The 18,441-nt window shown below is 42.5% G+C and overlaps 1 protein-coding gene across 1 annotated transcript in view; it reads right to left on the bottom strand.

The window, feature by feature from the left end:
- LOC119827103 (cadherin-related family member 3-like) overlaps window positions 1–15,088 on the bottom strand; it is a 72,579-nt gene extending 57,491 nt beyond the window's left edge. The window contains exons 1-4 of the mRNA XM_038348546.2: window positions 15,046–15,088; window positions 7,656–7,852; window positions 4,809–4,980; window positions 104–192 (exon numbers count right to left, since the gene is read on the bottom strand). Of these exons, the coding sequence (XP_038204474.2) occupies window positions 104–192; window positions 4,809–4,980; window positions 7,656–7,852; window positions 15,046–15,088 (501 nt within the window). The remainder of the gene's footprint in view (window positions 1–103; window positions 193–4,808; window positions 4,981–7,655; window positions 7,853–15,045) is intronic.
- Between the last annotated feature and the right edge of the window lie 3,353 nt (window positions 15,089–18,441).

Here is an 18,441-nt window from a genome sequence, read left to right as displayed (position 1 = left end):
TGGAGGGTATAAATAACTTGATTGTCTTTATGTTTTCACATTTAAATGTAATCATATACAAACTAGCAGGCATTGATATTCTTTATTCCAAAACACAAATTACCTCCAACACAGCATCCTCTGGGTCCTTGGCCACTGCTTTGTAAATGGTGGTGCCAGGAGCAGTGTCTTCTGTGATGTAAATCTCAGTGACTGCCCAAAAGAGTACAATAGATGTGAGTGATTCTCTTAGTCTCACCAGTACTAAATCCCAAAACACTGCATTCAGTTATGTGTGAATAAAGCATAATGGGATAAACGTGATCAAAATATGTCATGTACAAGTATGAAAATGTCACAATAAACCCATTATTACATATAATTAATATGTGACAATAAAAATTAAAATCTTAAAGTACTGTACTTACTCAGTACAGAGAGATGCTTTATACAGTAACTCCAGTTAAGCTAGTCGTAACAATAATGATGATTATGGACCACGCTGCATTGTCTATCATCATCATTCATGCATATAGGAAGGAGATTTCTAATTTTAAGTAACAGTACTAGGCAATTTTAAGGCTTACTAATAGCTAAGCACTTAACATCATTGGTGGTTTTAATCATTCTAGTTCTACTGAGATTTAAAAACTACAAACAAACCCAAGACTATAGAGCCAACACATCAGCATTGTTTCAATATCTGTTTTCTTCTTAAGTTTTTCCTATTCCCATGTATGCTGTGGAGAAAGTTAGGGGCTCACACATGCTAAGCACATGTTCTATCACTGAGCCACATGCCCACCTGCTACATGTTTTAAGATAGTAGCAGTAAGTGCAAGCTTGCAAATGTACGCGTCCTTAGGGGATTAAAAAAGCTGGGAACAGTAAGACTCTTAAATCCAGAAGGAAATATCCATAGGTATTGCTGCCCCATTTGGGGAAGAAAACAGTACTTTTGGATACCAGGGAGGTCTGCAAGGTCTACTTGGACCATAACCACATGGGCCTACACTTCCAACATACAACCCTTGTGGCTTACCCCACAAGCACTCGGGCACCTGGCTCACTGTTTGAGAAACCAAACAAGCATGGTTTGACCTTGAGTCTTTCCAAGGCTTCATCCCGTTTGGGGAGGAAAAGGAGAGACTCTGACATTCATGGCACACTGATTGTGTGCACAAAATTATCTGGCACTTCCAAATGCCATATGCATTGTGCTGGATAGGATTTTGTTGACTTGACACAAGCTAGTGCTATCTGAGGAGGGAACCTCGGTTGAGAAAATGTCTCCATAAGATCTAGCTGTAGGGAATTTTCTTAATTGGTGATTGATGGGGAAAGGCCCAGCCCACTGTAGGTGGTGCTGTGCTTGGGCTGGTGATTCTGGGTTCTATAAGAAAGCAGGTTGAAAACAAGCCATGTTGAATAAGCCAGTAAGCAGCCCCCCTCTGATGGAAGGGAAGGCATTGATAACTGGTCAACGCTGCAGTCTGTTATGGCCTGGCAGCTTTTTCCAAAAGCAGAGCAACATGGAAACACCCTCCTTCCCAGCGAAACTTCCTGCCTCAACCTGCCCTTATCTGGAGAATGTCCCTGGGCCCAGAGGATGGCCCTTATATAATTGAAAGCTGTCTCTTAGCCAGATGCTTGACCCTTGACCCATATTCCTCCTGAAGACTTGTGCCCTGACCTTACTGCTTGCTACATATGAAGCCTTGTGATAGCAGCTTGCCATGTAATGCAACTTAGGGTTTGTCCCCAGGCTTCCCAATCCTGTGTATTTCCTATACTGTGGAATAAAGTTGAGCTGATTCACCAAGTCGTCTCCCAGAAGGCTGTCTCTGTCATACCCATAGCCATCCCAAACCCTGTTCCCCACTTCTGCTCCCTCTACCCTCAAGGACCCATGCAGCCCACAATCCTAAGGAAGAAGAAACAGAGCCACACCCCTCCATGGCCTCTGCTTCAGCTCCTGCCTCCAGGTTACTGCCCTGTTTGAGTTTCTGTCCAACCTTCCTTCAGTGATGTACTACAATGCAGACGTGTAAGCCAAATAAACCTTTTACTACCTGTCTTGGTTAGGGTTTCTGTTTCTGTGAAGAGACACCATGACCAGGGAAACTCTTATAAAGGAAAGCATTTAATGGAGTGGCTACCAGTTTCAGAGACATTCACCAGCTTTCTGTTTTATATTAGGGGCTGTAGACCCTCAGATCCTGAACTTTCTATGACCTCTTGCCTGCTGGAGCAAACAACTTGTTAACCTATGCTTGCAGCTGCTCTGAGCATGAAACCCTCAGGAGTTCCTGATAACAAGGAAGTGGTTTCTGGTGAGCTTGCAGTAGAAAATCCTGAGAGCTAGGGCGTGGCCACTAATCAAGAAGAGCACTATATAAGCTGCCTGGGAACAGAATAAAATTGGCATTTTTGCTCCAAGAGTGACCCATGTCTCTGTGTCTTCTTTAATCCCCAGGCTCTTGCCTGATTGCGGTTCCAGTTTTCCATGGCTTCCTTCACTGCCTGCACTTGGCTGTTCTGGAACTTGCTCTGTAGACCAGTCTGGTCTCAGACTCAGAGATCTGCCAGCCTCCGTCTTGCCAGTGTTGGGATTAAAGGTGTGCACTCCCACACCTGGCTCTAAACTTTTCTTTAATTCCTTTACACAAGTTGGAAATTTAGCTGGGTGGAATCTTGACCTGAGGTCATCGCAGCCTTTATTCCATTTCTTAATCTGTTTATCTTCTTCACCACAGGACTTAGTTCTATTCCACTTGCTGGTGGTCTCTCCTCAAATTTTACATTTTGTAATTTTCCCTGCTCAGCTTACTCCTTTTCATTATAAATCTTCATTAGCGTTATCAGTAGTAACCACCCAACAGTGTCCATATAGACTGTTTTGAAATTTCCTCTGCCAACAGAATTAATCCAAACCTCTTCACTTTAGCTTCAGGCAGACTTTGCAGACAAGGTCACAAGGCAGCCACATTCTTCACCAGAATATCACAAGAATGGCCAGGTACTAATAGTCTTCTCCTCTGAAACCTCTTGATTCAGGCACCCACAGTTCGGGTCACACTCAGCACCCCCGTTTTCCATGGTCATACTAGACTGGTCCATTATCAGCATGCAAAGCTTTTGACTGCTTTTCTGAGCCACAGATGCAAAGTCCATATGCCCTCAAATAAAGCATGGTCCAACCTATCACAGCAACACCCCAATCCTTGGTACCAACTTCAGTCTTAGTTGGGGTTTCTGTTGCTGTGAAGAGACATCATGACCACAGCAACTCTTACAAAGGAAAGCATTTAATGGGATGGCTTGCAGTTTCAGAGGTTCAGTCCATTATCATCATGGTGGGATAAGGCAGCACACAGGCAGATGTGGTGCTGGAGAAGGAGCTGAGAGTTTTACATCTTGAGACGTAGGCTGCAGGAAGTGCTCTGTCTCCCTAGATGTTGCTTGTGCAAAGGAGACCTCAGAGCCCAACCTCACAGTGACATACTTCCTCCAACAAGGGCACATCTGCTCCAACAAGGCCACAGCTTCTAAGAGGGCCATTCCATTTGGGGGTCATTTTTATTTTCAAACAACCGCACTACCCAAATTACTTTTTGGTCATGTTTTATCACAGCAATAGTAACCCTAACTAAGACATGCATCAAGGCAGACCTGACATCTCTGTTGGACCAATGGTTTTGTTAGTTACTTTTCTCCTTGCTATGACTAAATTCCTGACAACAAGCTACTTGAAGGAAGATAAATTTGTTCAGGCTAATTGTTGATAGAGTCTGTCATGAAAAGAGAGAATGGTAGCAGGAGGCTCCATGTCAGTGGATGTGTGCAGCGAGAACACTCTACCTCCTTACTTCTCCATAGAACAGGGAACAGGGAATGGATGGGATGTAAACCTTAAGCCCTCAAGTGATCTGCTTCCTCCAGCAATGTTCCGCCTCCCAAAGGTTCATGACCTCTCAAAACAGTGCGCACACTTGGAACCACTATTGAAACACATGAACCCGGGGGGGGGGGGGGAGTTCCCATCTAAGACAGCAACGAAGAGAATGGGGTTCACAAAAGAAGTAGCTCAGTCCAGTTAGTAGGCGTATCTCCATCTGAGTCATTTTATGTCTTATGAATCCCTATGAACAGTATGGATTTTTTTCACAAATAGGAATTAAATATTTGATTTCCTAGAAGGAGAAAGAGAGACAAGAGTGACAGAAAGAGCCACCTACATGGTGAGAGAGCAAGGAGCGAAAAAGACATCACCACCAGCCTCAGGACACCTTTAGTTTAACAACTAGACACATTTAAGATATTGATTTTAGTACACTGTGATCAAATACATGGATAGTTTTCAGTGCTGAGCAAGTTTCTTCGCCAGAGTCTATTTTCTGTGCAGCGGGACTAAGGGAACAGAAGAACTTACTTCCAGTGTTGTGAGCACTAAACAAAACAATCCACTTAAAGCTTTCACGATGGTGCTTATACATAGTCAGGGCTCACTTCATATCAGCTATTTAGTATGTGTGTGTTTGTGCATACGTGCATGTGTGGGGGGGTGATGCATATGTCATAACATGTATGGTGTTCAGGAGATCCTTTCAGGAATCAATTCTCTACTTCTTCTGTGTGTTCCAGGGTCAAACTCTGGTCATCAGACTTGCCTTACAAACACATTTGCCTGCTGAGCCATCATATCAGCACAACTGTTGCCAATTATCACTCTCCTTTAGCGTTAGAGCCAAGGGACAATAAAAAACGCATAAGACGTAGATGTATTTCTGTTCACAGGGCTTCCTCTCCCCCAAACAGACTCTTGGTACCTTGATCTTCCTGGGCAAGCGACCCAGTGAAAGTAGGTGGCTCATTCACGTCTTCAATCTGGACGAAAAGGGTCTGTGATGCTGTTGCCTCAGAGCTGTCTCTGGCAAATATTGTCAAGGAGTAGAGTGCCACGGCCTCGAAGTCCAGTTTGGGCACTCCAGTGATGATTAACTAAAATTATAAACAGAGCGCAATAAAGAGGATCAAATTATTGGCTTCATGTATATAGGGAAGAAGAAAGGATAATGATACATATGTAAAGCCCTAAGTAAAACAGAGTGTGCTCTCTTTTGCTGCACAGTAGTAAAGGTGGATCTTCATTTGCAGGCTTCTTTTATGAAGATCGCTCATAAACAAACTGATTTTAACGCTATCTAGAGCTAGTCTGTGAGACTGTATTTTTTTTGTTTGTGTTTGGTCTTTTTGCTTTAGTTAGTTGGTTGGTTAATCTGTTTGTTGAGACAAGGCCTCATACAATAGCCCCGGTAGACCTATAGCTCAACTTGGAAAACAACAAGGCTTTAAACTTAAAGCAATCCTGCTGTCTCAGCCTCTCAAATGTCAGGTGTGAGTCCCCACACCTGACAATTTGATTTTGTCTCAAAACCAAACCAAAGGCCTCACCATGTAGTCAGGCAGCCTCAGTGGTGAATCTATATCTTCAGTCCTTAGTACTGGGATTAAAGGTGTGTGTTTCCACATGGAGTGAGAATATCATTTTAATTATGTGGCTACATTTCTTTTTTTCGTATTTGTAACCTAGCTGAGTGATGGCTCATAAATATATGTATTTAGAACAAATACTAGCTATCAACCATTTCTAATGGCCTGAGCAGCAGCATGGAACTGCACATAAATTAATCTCACAGAACGGCTTTATCATCCCAAGTCAGGTAATATGATCACTGATCCTCACATTTTCCAGAAACAGCAGAAACAGAGAAAGTCACGAAATTTACCCGGGTTTATATTGCTCATAACCAGAGGAGCCACAGAGGAAAAGGAGGCTTCTCCATTTACCCCATGATTATAACACCAAGAAGCAGTGATCAGCAAGACTACCAAGTCTTGGCACTATTTTACTGGTTGAACACATAACAGAAGCTGAATGGAGAACAAGAACAAGATAGCCTTTTACACCAAATTCATAGAAGGCTGATAATCCCAAGATGTGGTAAGGATATCCCAGGTCCTGTTCAATACTACCCTTGTCCATCCAGAACAGTGGTTCTCAACCTGTGGGTTGCAACCCATTGGGGGTCAAACAACCCTTTCACAGGGGTAACATATCAGACATCCCGCATATCAGATATTTATATTACAATTCATTAACAGTACCAAATTGCAGTTATGAAGTAGCAACGAAAATAATTTTATGTTTGGGGGTCGCCACGACATGAGAAACTGTATTGAAGGGTTGCAGCATTGGGAAGGTTGAGAAGCACTGCTCTAGAGTATGTGCCCATAGCAGCTTCAAGTGGATCCTTTTAAAGCATTGGCAGATCTTGTCCCTTTTCTGCCACACTCTACAGTTCTTATGTTTCTGATACTCTGCTCCTCTCTATACTCGTGTCCTTTGCCATGTGACTTCGCAGTTCCTATAGTTTGGACATGTGATTTGCTTCAGCCAACAACCTTAGTAGATAGGATTCTTAAAATGTGCACATGGGCTCAAGCTTCTGAACCTCTTGCTTCATTTTGGCCTGATGGAAGATGCTTCTGCCAGTCACTGTCCTGAAGGCCTGGTTGGATGCAAGACAGAACCACAGCCTGGAACCAAACCAGCCTAGGGCAGTTCAACTGTGTCTGAAGATGCTATTGCATCAAATGCTCTTTCAGGTGTCAGGGATCAGTGCAGAATGCTAAGCATGCAATAGCTTTGCAGCATGGTTGAGTAACCTTGATCTTAGGGAACCCAAATCTCTTATAATGAGCACTAACTTGTCTGAGTGTCACCCCAGTAGGAGAATTAGCTTTATTTTTAGATTGAGATAATAAGTAGTACTTCCCCGCATATCTCCCAGGCCCCACAAACTGTCCTTCATCTCTTGGCAATCAGGTTTCTTACCACACTCCCTGTTGAGATCTGGTCACAGTGATCCTTCAGTCCCTCTTCCTTATCAGGATCTTGGCCCACGACCTATAATGGTTTCTCCTTCATTTATTCAACTCCTGCCCATTCTGCAGACCCCTTTTCATATAAATTCTGTTTCGGGGGAAGCCTGACTATATCACATGTCCCTTTTTGGCGTTCTCACCTATCTGAGAATTTGTATTACATTGCTCAGGTAGTATTTATGATTTTATATTTGTGTGTGCTCACTTAATTAACATGCATTCCTGCAAGCAAGTAGATCCAAGGAGAATGAGGCCTTCCCTTCATCTGGCTAGATCCCCTTAAGTACCTGTAAAACAGGAGCTCCTTGTTATTTGCAAGGATTCTGAGAATATTTGACACATCATAAGGTCCCAAAGAGTGGAATGTTAAATTAGTTAAAGGCATCCAAAAGGGCCTATAATCCCAGGATTTGGAAGGCCAATAAAGAAGGATCAAGAGTTCAAGGCCAACTTTTAATTGCATAATCTTAGTACTTGGGAGACAGAGGCAGGTGGACCTCTGTGAGTTCAAGGCCTGCCTGGTCTACAGAGTCAGTTCCAGGGCAGTCAGGGCTACATACAGAGAGAAACTCTGTCAAAAAAAAGGCTGAAACAGACAATAAACCACATACACACACACACACACACACACACACACCCCAAACTAAACAATCAGTAGAAAGTAAGACAGAAAATAGAATCACTGAGCTCTCTTGAGGTGTGCTAATACTATCTGCTTCCATACTTACATCCCACAGATGCGAGGATCTACGAGACAGCACAAAAGGATGCACCACAGGACTGGCGTTAAGAATAACAGGATCGCCAAACAGAGAAGTATGAGGTGAGAGAGACACAGTGACCGTGGCCACCCGCGTGTGAGCAGAGGCATTTTCCATGAGAGGGCCAGCATTCTCCACAACAAAATTTGGAGCAGCTCGAACACCTTAGAGAAAACACAAAGCCATACCTTATGAAGATTTCTGTGAGGCTCCCCAAAATCTTTCTTATTTGGAGCCACGGAGGAAAAGCACAAGGCATACTGAGTACATTTTGGGGCAGGGGGATTCTTGATAATAAGTTGAGTTGGCTTGGTAGGCTTGTTGAGGATCTGGGACTCTTTGTTGCTCACAAGACAACCGGTTAGCTTGTGACAATTACTGTCAATTCTGTTTTATGCCGAAGAAAATAAATGGCATAGAAAGGGCTTTGTGTGACACAGTTAACCAATGGCAGAACTAGGATTTTAACCCAAAATTGCAAGATTCATATCCCATGCTCTTAAACTATTGAAATTATTTTATGAATTAGAGTAAATTGGGAGGGATAAAAAGCTGGAAAATCATAAGCTCAGAACATCGAATTTGGGAGATGCACCCATCTACAAAGCGATAACAATAGCTCTGAGGGCAGAGGAGGGGAATTGATTAAAGGGGCACTCTTGAATTTCACAAACACTTTGGCTCAGGTCCCAGTCTTGCAGCTCACTAGCCATAGGAACACTTAGGCAAGCAACTGATTCTTCCTAAAGCTGGATACCAACCGTTGTCACTTCATAAGAAACGCCTTTGTCTGAACCTCAATGGGCATCCAGACATCCATATTTAAGAGAGAAGCAATGTGGATCATTGGCCACTGTTCTTAATATAGATTTCCCATTCATAGCCAGAGCCGTTGTAAATTTCATCTTACGACAACTCACTATATATTTATTAACACCGTGTGAAAGGATAATCATTCTCCAAACAATGTTGTTTTTGGTATCATCCACCATGCAGCATTGAGAAGTTACTTAACACTAAAGTTCACAATGCGTTTAGAGCAACTAGCTACTACACACCTAACTGAAGTGGCCTGCTTTGAGTCTCTGTTTTCTTGTTTCCTCTCCTTAATTTCAACTGACTCCTGTTTTTAGTTAAGGTAAACTTTGGAAAACGAGAAGCATAAATTGGCACCCTGAAAAACGAAAACCATTGCCTCTCCACCCTTAAAATGACCATTTTAGGCCACGCCATGAGGACATCACGGAGCCAGACCTCACAGGTAGCACTGCCCAGCCCAGCCCACGCCACCATCAGAGAACTCTGTAGATCTGCACAGCTCATACAGCTAGCACCATCCACAACAAATACCAGCTCCTACTACCTAAAGGCCACTTGGAGTCATGCACCTCATTCAGCTAGCACAGTTCACCCTGCAGACCCCAGCCTGATGACCGGAGGAGCCTCATCCCTCCCACAGACCTCCTGAGTACACACCCAGTTCCGCTACATCTGCTGTCCCCAACCTTGGGTTAAACAGAGCCTGCTCCACTCAGAGCCTTACTCTTACACATTAGAAGACAGCAGAGAAGACCAGCAAGGAATGTGCCGCCCTTTGAATACTGTTCAGGCCAAAAGCAGAGACTTTCAAAAGTCTAGGGAGAAAACCAGGAATCCTCAACACAAGTTCCACGTGATAAAACAAGGTCTCAAACCCTCAGATGAAGTCCTGAACATTGTACATGTCTACCTGGAAATAGGGAAGACTATTTAATCAAAAAGACATAGGCAACTACACACTACTTCAGACACACAAGTTCCAGTACAGAGATAAAAATAGATGAAAAAGCACAACACATCACCATCAAAAGTTACTAATCCTGTAGTAATAAATACTATTGAAAATGACCTGGAGGATCTTACAGACAAAAAAATAATTATAACTATGAACAAATAATGCAAAGAGCATCCCACAAAAAGAAATTAATTAAATAAGAGAGTCAACCCAAGATATGAAAGTTAAATTTTTAAAAAAAATTGCTGTAGAAAAGCCAAACTGAAATGATGCTGGAAATGAAAGCTCAATAAGGCAAATTAAGAACTAAGTGGAAAGCCGCCCCAACAGAGTAGGTCATGTCAAAAACAGAGAGTGAGGCTATAGGAAAAAGTAGAGGAATTGGATGGCTCAGTAAAAATCAACACGACGTTTTACTGGATTCTCCCATGAACATAACATGGGAGAGTTTGGGAGCACCGTGAAAGACCTAAGTTTTTAGTTATGGGTATAGAAGATAAATATTGTAACAAAGGCATAGGGGATATTTTCAGTACAACCGAAGAAGAAACTTTCCCAAACCTAGAGGTGTCCACGATATCATAAATTAAATGGACCTAATAGACATCTGCAAAACATTCCACTCAAACATTAAAGAACACACTTTCTCCTCAGCATCCCATGAAACTTTCTTCAAAATCAGCCACATATTATGACACAAAGCAAGTCTCAAAGAATAAAGAAAAACTGAAATAACCTTCAGCATTCTCTCTTAACCACAATAGAATGCACTACAGAAACGCCGTGCACAGAAAGTGTACAGACCAAACAACACACTACTGAATGATAATGGAGTCGGGGAGAAAGAAGAAGGAAATTTTAAAAATTGCTAGAATGGAATGAAACATACTGAAGTCAAAGACACAGTGAAGGCTTCCTGAAGGAAGTTTACAGTGCTTTGTGCCTACATAAAAAAAAAAAAGAGAGATCTCAAATTAATAGTTTAATGCACCCGGAGGAATTTTAAAAAACTAGAAAATCATCCAAAAATTGTAAATAGAAAGACATAATCAAAGTTAGCACTGAAATTAATGAAATAAAAATAAAAAAATAAAATAATACAAAGTATCAATGAAATGAAGTTTATTCTTTAGAAATGTTAACAAAATTAACAAAATTTTAGCAAAAATTAATCAAAAGAAAGAGAAGACCCAAATTAATAAAACTAAAAATTAAAAAGGGAAAGATAACAGATGCTGGAAAAGATTCAGAGACTATAAAGGACATACTTTTAAAATCTATAATTGACTAATTGGATAATATAAAAAGAAATGAATACCTTTCTATACATAAATGATCTCCTATTGTGTAATCAAGACACAGTACAGAGTTTAAGCAGACCCACAGCAACCAAGCAAAGAGAAACCATAGGTAAACATCACCCAAGATAAAGAATACCCCAGGGTCAAAGGGACTTAGCAGGATCCTACCAGAGCCTCAAGGAAAGACTCAGTACAAAACCCTACCAGAACCTCAAGGAAAAACTGACTTCACTACTCCTCAAAGAATCCACAAAATAGAAACAGAAATAACACTTCCAAATTCTTTCTCTGAAGCCAGTATTTACCATAACACCAAAGTCAGGCAAAGACCCAACATGCATACATACATACATACATACACACACACACATAGATAAATAAATAAATAATAAATAGAATTAGAGGCCGGTCTCTCCAATGAACATGGAGGCAAAAATTCTCAATAAAATACTTGCAAACCGAATTCAAGAATGCATCAAAAGAGATGAAAGGTGTTTCAACAAATGCAAACTAATAAATGTAATTAATCGCACAAATGGGCTCAAAGACAGAAATCACATGATCATCTCATTGGAGGTAGAGAAGACCTCTGACAAAATCCAGAATATCTCATAATCAAAGTTCTGGCAAATCTAGGAATATTGGGACATATCTCAATAGAATGAAGGCAATACAGAATAAGCCCACAGTCAACACCACAGTAAGTGGAAAAACACCAGAGAATTCCCGCTAAAATCAGGACTAAGACAGAGACCTTCACTTTTCCCTCAATATAGTAACTGAAGTCCGAGCCAGAGCCGTAAGATAAGGAAACAAGATAAAGTAGATACAGTCAGGAAAAAAAAAATCAAAGGTCCTTAGTCACAGATGATATGAGTTTACAAATAAAAGGAAAGATGATTTTAAGACTGATTCACTTAGAAGGCAAGAGAAATCAACTTTGCTCACGCGTTAAATAATAAGGGGTTGGCAGTCAACAAAATTACCACTCCAGTTTATTTGGTTAAGTGTTGGATGCTGAGGCAGGCCAGGTGTTAGGGAACTAATTACATCTCCGTCTGTTCTCCATTACCACTCCAGGTTGGCACTCAGGGAGAGGCACGAGGCGGATGTCACCAGTGTGTAGAAACTCCATTTTAGACTTTCCTGTTTCAGTGTGCAGAGACGCCGCTTCCAAATGCCCACACCTGGACCTTTTTGCTCAATGGTGTCCTCCAGCCTTCACGTGCCTGTACTACAAAGAGGCCTTTTCTGACCTTTGTAGGTTCTGAATCTATTTCTAAAGGCTCAGGCTCTCTGCAGGCACCAGGATTTCGTAATTCTCTCTCCTCCAGCTTTCAAGTACGTGCTGTGCTTCAGTCTGTCTGCTCAAGACCCTGTCTGAAAACTTCCAAGTCACAGTTGTGTTGACAGATTTCCCTTTCTCTGTTTCAGAACTTTTTCTCTGTGATTAAAATACACGTTCTAGAGGTGTGTGAATGCTGACAATGTGTGTGTGTGTGTGTGTGTGTGTGTGTGATGATTTAGTAACATTTGGAACTTGTGACCGAAAGGCCCGTTTGCCCTAGCAAATACCTAGCTCCTAGTCCCCACAACATATAGCACACTCTTGTGGCGCAACAGACCTTGAAGTCATGAGTAAGCTAACGTTCTTAGGGAAGAAGCTGTCTTGGCCCATTCCACCTTAAGGTGTAAGAGGAAAGCAAAAGAGAGCAAAAAAAAATGTGAACAATGGGAAAGATGAGTCACTAATGACTTTGATAACAGAGATGAGATGAACAGCTTCTAAAGACCAGGAATGGCAAGGAAGTGGACCTATCCCGGTGCCCCCTGCAGGAGCACAACTCTGTGAAAGTTTCTCTTTAGCCCTTTGAGACATGCCAGACATCCAACCACCAATGTATGATGTTTGACAAACTAGTACAGCAACAAAAGAAACTGAATGCAGGCATTATTTATATTATGTCAGAAAATATTAATCTGTGTAATTTACATGCCTGAGTTCCCCAGAGCAGAGACAGCAATGTGCTAAAGCCCACGTCAGGCAATGGCACTGCCTTTCTGAGAGTCGGCCATCATGGAACAAAAAGTCGGGTTCTTCTGCTGGCCCCTAAAGCTCGGGTGGCAGGGCTAGATGGCTCAGTGAGTTCAGCACTCGCTGCCCAAACATCAAGATGTGAGTTCTGTTCCTTAGAATCTACTTAAAGCCCACTGTGTGCGCTCCCGTCTATAATGTCGGCATTCCTAATGTGAGGTGAGAGACAGGGGCAGGAGAACCCAGAAGCTAGCAGTCCAGGCAGCCTGGCAAATGGAGCAGCAAACAGCAAAGAAACTCTGCCTCAAACAAGGCAGAAGGCAGATCCAACATCAGAGGTTATCCTCTGACCTACACATGTGTACTGCAGGCAAACACTCATACATACAACCAAGAATGAAATAAAAATGTTAAATCTCCAGGGTAGATCTTGCTTTATCTGACCTCATGTTTGATTCCCTTGCTCCTCACGTGTACCGAGGAAATCCTAAATGCTTCCTTCCAGGATATCTACAGCTCATCCATCTGCTTCATGTTGCTGGCAAAAAGCCACCATGCCTGAGATCTTCTCTGGACAAACAACAATGTGTTCACACTGTGGGTACTGTCTCTTACAGTTCCTCCTCAATACAAGCTTCAAGAATCAGAGGCAGTCACGTGTTTGCCCTGTGCTGGATGCCCGGCCCAAGAAGAATGTCTGCCCACAGCAAACACTCAGGAAATACTTGTTAACCGGATGACTGACACAGTCAACGAAGTGGTTCTTCCTCACTAGTTATGTAAATTTATGTGACATTAAACACACCTGAAAACTTGTCACCATGTGTCATGTAATGGGATCAGATTTTGCTGTTCAATTCTGCAGGTTGGGCCATGTAGCTAGTTGTTTGTTTCTGTATCTAGGAATGCCTCACTGGCCCTTGCCATGAGGAATCCATTGGTTTTCAACTTTTTCTTCAATATATTTTGTGTCAAAAATGAAGAATTTGGTTTCACAGGAAAGCAAGTCAGAAAAGCATAGGTCAGCAGCGGTCAACAGGTTCATACTTTTAAGCCAGCACTCAGGAAGCAGAGGCAGGAGGATTTCAAGACATTCAAGGCCACTCTACCTAGCAGAGTCACTCAGTAAGGCCCTTTCTCAACAATAACAACAAAAAAAATTCATATAAGAAACATTTATGTAGAGACCTTCTAGGATTAAAAGTCCTTAGAAAGTTTTGGGGAAGGGCCGCTCTGGCAATACTTTGTATGTGCTTACTGGTGTTTACTTACATATTTTTCTAACCATGTTTCTGTGAACTTAAACTTCCTTAGATGACAGCTTTCTTTGTGACACCCATGCATAAAGGGCACTGAAACTGAAGTAAGGTTGTCCACAGCATTGAAGTGTAGTCTGCCCACTCCATAATTATTAAAAGTCTATCCAAAGTGCAATTTAATGTTTTCTAGGAACCACGGTGTTGAAGGTTCTTAATTATTTTAAGGTAATTATTTTAAGGTAATTTTACTTGATTCAAAGTACTTAAATATCACTTCAACATGAATCAATAATTTAAAGTATTTCTAAGGCTTGGTACATGCTTTTTTATGTAAAATAAAACTCATGTTAATCAAATATGACAATATATAAAATAAGGTAAATGCTAAATTACCTATTTTTCATCCCCAATTTTCCAACACTTTCATTTCTACCTGGAGCCTCAAAAATAATCCCTGTTAAATTCTTAGTATATGTGTTTCTAGTACTTTCTCTGTCTACCTCATTATGAATCAGATAAACATTTAAAAGAGGCATTCTTGAATTCATACTTCCAAACCATTTTGCCTGTGTACCAAAGTACCTTGTTTTGACACTGCATCACGAACATAGGACCAGTCATTTTGATCGTCTACTGATGCTGTTTCCCCTAGTTCTTGCTATTACAGAAGATATATTACCACATAGATCTTTTTATCACTGTGAGGTTTTATAGGTAAAGCTTCCGTGGAAGTTTGCCTCTGAGGTTCCAGACACCAGATACTGGCAGAGATGGTCACTGTCTCCCAGAGGACTTGCCCTATTCCCACTTATAAACCACATGTATGAAAATATTTTGATAAGAAGGTAGATTATCCAATGAGGTACAACCAGGGAGCGCTGGAGTTCAAAATGCCAACCCTAAGAAAGTGCTAGAATGAATACAAAGGGAGCCCAGTGGAAGACAATCCAACTGTCAGGCGTAGGTATCCAGAGTCAGAAACACTCACCTGAGGCAGTAAGCAACATGAAGAGGAAATGGGAAGAAAGCATAGTTGACTGGAGGGCTTGGGCAGCTTCAGACACCGTGCTCCAGCCCTTGCTGGCCGACTGCTGAGGCGTTCATGTTGTTGGTGCGGAGTCAGTCACCTTATGAGGTCACTGTCTCTAGGCACCAGGTACACATTTCTCTCATCTGTAAAGTGACACCCTATCTGCTTAGCTGCAGCACAGGGATCTACTTCAGCCAGGTTGGAGAAAAAAAATCTCTGATTCAGGGGACTTGGGTGGAGATGGGGTGTTTGGGGTGGGGAGTAGAGGTGGAGGTGGTTAGCACTAGTGGGGGCTTTTCAGAAAATGAGTTCACTTGGCTTATGAAGATTCAAAAGAATTTCATTTACTAGTGCCCCTGCCCCGCATTGTCCTGTCCTGCTTGGTGTGTTCATTACTCCCAGGCTTAAAACCAAAAGCTCGAAATCTCAGTTTATCGAATTTGCAGAGGGTTTGTGAGTTGCTGAGCAGAGCAGATTAGAGAGAAAATGCCAAAACAGCCTGGAAGTGGCCAAGAGCCGTCTGAATGTTATGAAGTTCAGGTTGTGAGACCTAGGCGGTAGGAAGACCAGATCTTAGCCTACTGATAGCAAAGACCTGGCTGCTCGGAGTGTTAACACAAAAAATACCTGGAAACGGCAGCAAATGGTACCCTCCAAGCTAACTATGGGCTGTGGATTATAATTTTATACTCAGAGAGCTCAAAAATTTGTGGTTCGGTAACATTTGATTGTCCCAGTACTTTACAGTTTGCCAGAGTTCCCACCCCTCCCTGTCACACCCCGTTGCTTCTCACAAATCCATTCCAGGTTCCTGCGGGGAGTCATGTTAGCAATCTCTGATTTAGAGATTGCAATCAATTGCTATCTCTAGAGGAGTCAACCGTTGCCATGGTTACTGAAATAGGATTATGCAATCTCATGTGTGTTCAACAGAAGGATAATGGTGAGAGCAAGGGATGCTGTGTTTGAACCAGGCTTTGACCTGCTGTAGAAGACTCGTTGGTTTTCAGAAGGACACCTACAAATGACCAGGAAATGCTCACATAGGGTGGTGCGAAGCCAAGCACTGTGAGGGCTATGGAAAAGGAAACTAGATTTATGGGGAAGCTTGGATTCGTACTTCTGTCTCTATTTCTGAGGAATACTCCTTAGTGAAACTACTATAAGTCTGTTCTTCCAGGTGTGAGCCTTAGCCCTTTATGGCTGACTCTAATTATAGCCTCAAACCCCTGTGTTCTTATCGTAACCCCCAAGCCACTAGAAACCTGCACCCCCGGACCCACATCCAGCTCATTACACTTCCATTATCTCTGAATTCGTATACCTGTCGACTGACCATCACCGCCTGGGATCCCTGAACTAATTACCTGCCTGCCTTTTCCACAGGTGCAGCCTTCCCTCTCCGGGGCATCTTTTGCGCACTAAGACACAGGCGCAATGCTCTCCCTTGCCCCTGCATTCCTACCAGACTGATCTTTCTGCTCTCACACATGCCTAGTTCAAGCCCACCTCCCAGTTCTTGCTTCAGTGGTCATTTATTCTTTAAATGCTTCTCCCAAGGCTTAGCGTAGTTTGCCCCATGGAATATCTCATCTCAAATGTCCCCTCTCTAAGAGGCTTTCCTTGGTCCCTTGGTAACTTTTTCTATAGCAGCTTTCTAGTTTTATGTAGCAGCCTTTATTAGGCCCTGAAATAATTTATTTGTAAACACGCCTAGAGTTTAAGCTCCTTCTTTGAGAACTGTAAATCTTAGCCAGAATTCTAAGTAATTTCTTTCCAGGCTCGATCCGATTGCCCCAAATACATATGAATGACTAGTTCCTTATAATCCCTGCTAACTTTCCTTCCCCTTGCTCTGAAGATCCAGCCGAGACAACTTTAAATTGGCGTGTTGTCCTTAGCTGGTGTGGCCCAGATTATTTCTTCCGTTTATCACATGCACACCTTGTGTCTGTTTTTGTCTGTCTGGGACATGAAGGTCATCACACACTGACCCCACCAGAGAGACTTTCCCCGTGTTTCCACCCAGTGTGGCCCCTCTCCCTTGCCATTTTATCCTAATATCCCTTTTTATTTCTCCATAGCATATTTCTCCATAGCATAGCTGAAATGATTTTTTCATGTGTTTGTTGTCCAGCTCTCCAGTAGCACTTTAAGATAGTTCAGATTGTGTGTGTGTGTTGGGGGGGGGTGGGTAGGGGGTTGCTATGCAGGGCAGCGTCCCTGATGTCCATATCAGTGCCTAGCAACCATTAGGCATTCAAATATTTGTTGAGAACTGAAAGACAGACTCCACCCTGGTGGGAAGTGTTGCTGATTAGTCCCTATTTTAAACACGAGAAAACTGAGGCTCGGGGAGTTTTTTTTTTTTTTTTTCCCCGTTTCCTAAGGTCCCACAGCTTATTAGGTATAAAAGGAGAATTTAAATCCAGCCTGAGTTCAACACTGACATCTGTGTGTGTCCTGGTTCTTCTTCCCTGGACATTTTTTTGTAGTCAGATTATATACTTCAGGATTGTTCTGTGACCTACTGGATGTGAAAGCTTCAAATGTTCCGGCCTAGTTCATGCAGGCAGACTTGCACACAAAGAGACATGTGCAAACACGAACACAACCCTCACTCACATGAGCAAAATACCTCTCTCTTCCTGACATAAAGTAAAATCAGCCACGGCCAACCACATGTTCGATTGAATCCCACAGAATTAAGATGCAGTACCCATCACTATATGAAAAATCCCTGCTGAAGGAATTGTTCACTTATGTATCAATTCATTCAATACCTAGGATTTTCACCTAGAGGAAAACCAGGCCTGGAAACGGCTCCAGTCCATGCACCAAAGCAGCTCGGTGTAGTGTGGGCCCCTACAGTACGGGCCAGGGGTCATCGGCATCCTGAGTTGTCCAGCATGTTCCCTCAGGTCCATTTCTGCACCACTTGAACCTCACTATAAAGCTACGGCACCAGCAGCATTCCCACGCGAGAGCACAAACAGGTGAAGTGTCTTGACTCAGGCCATGCAACCAGGCTGGAGCAGGAGCCCAAATGTACCACCTGCACACTCCATGTTAGCACCTCAGTGTTAGACAATTTATTCCTCTTATTTATTTATTCATGTGAGTTTTGAACCCAGAGTCTCAGGGGTGTTAAGCATGGACTCAGCCCTAACTCATACTCCCAGTCTCTCGTTCCAGCTAAAGCTCTTCTCCGAGATATTGAAACATACAAAAATCCCGTGTACCAAAGTTATCGCCACCACCTGAGAATCTGTGAGACTTGTGTATTGGGTCCCATCTCAAAGGTACTGTATTGAAATCGGCATTTGAACAAGACCCCCGACTAAATTCTATGCA

This window comes from Arvicola amphibius, chromosome 12, assembly GCF_903992535.2.
Source record: "Arvicola amphibius chromosome 12, mArvAmp1.2, whole genome shotgun sequence".
In the NCBI taxonomy this organism is placed as follows: Eukaryota; Metazoa; Chordata; class Mammalia; order Rodentia; family Cricetidae; genus Arvicola; species Arvicola amphibius.
Note: the sequence above shows the minus strand (reverse complement) of the source record. Positions and strands in the feature narration are given on the sequence as shown.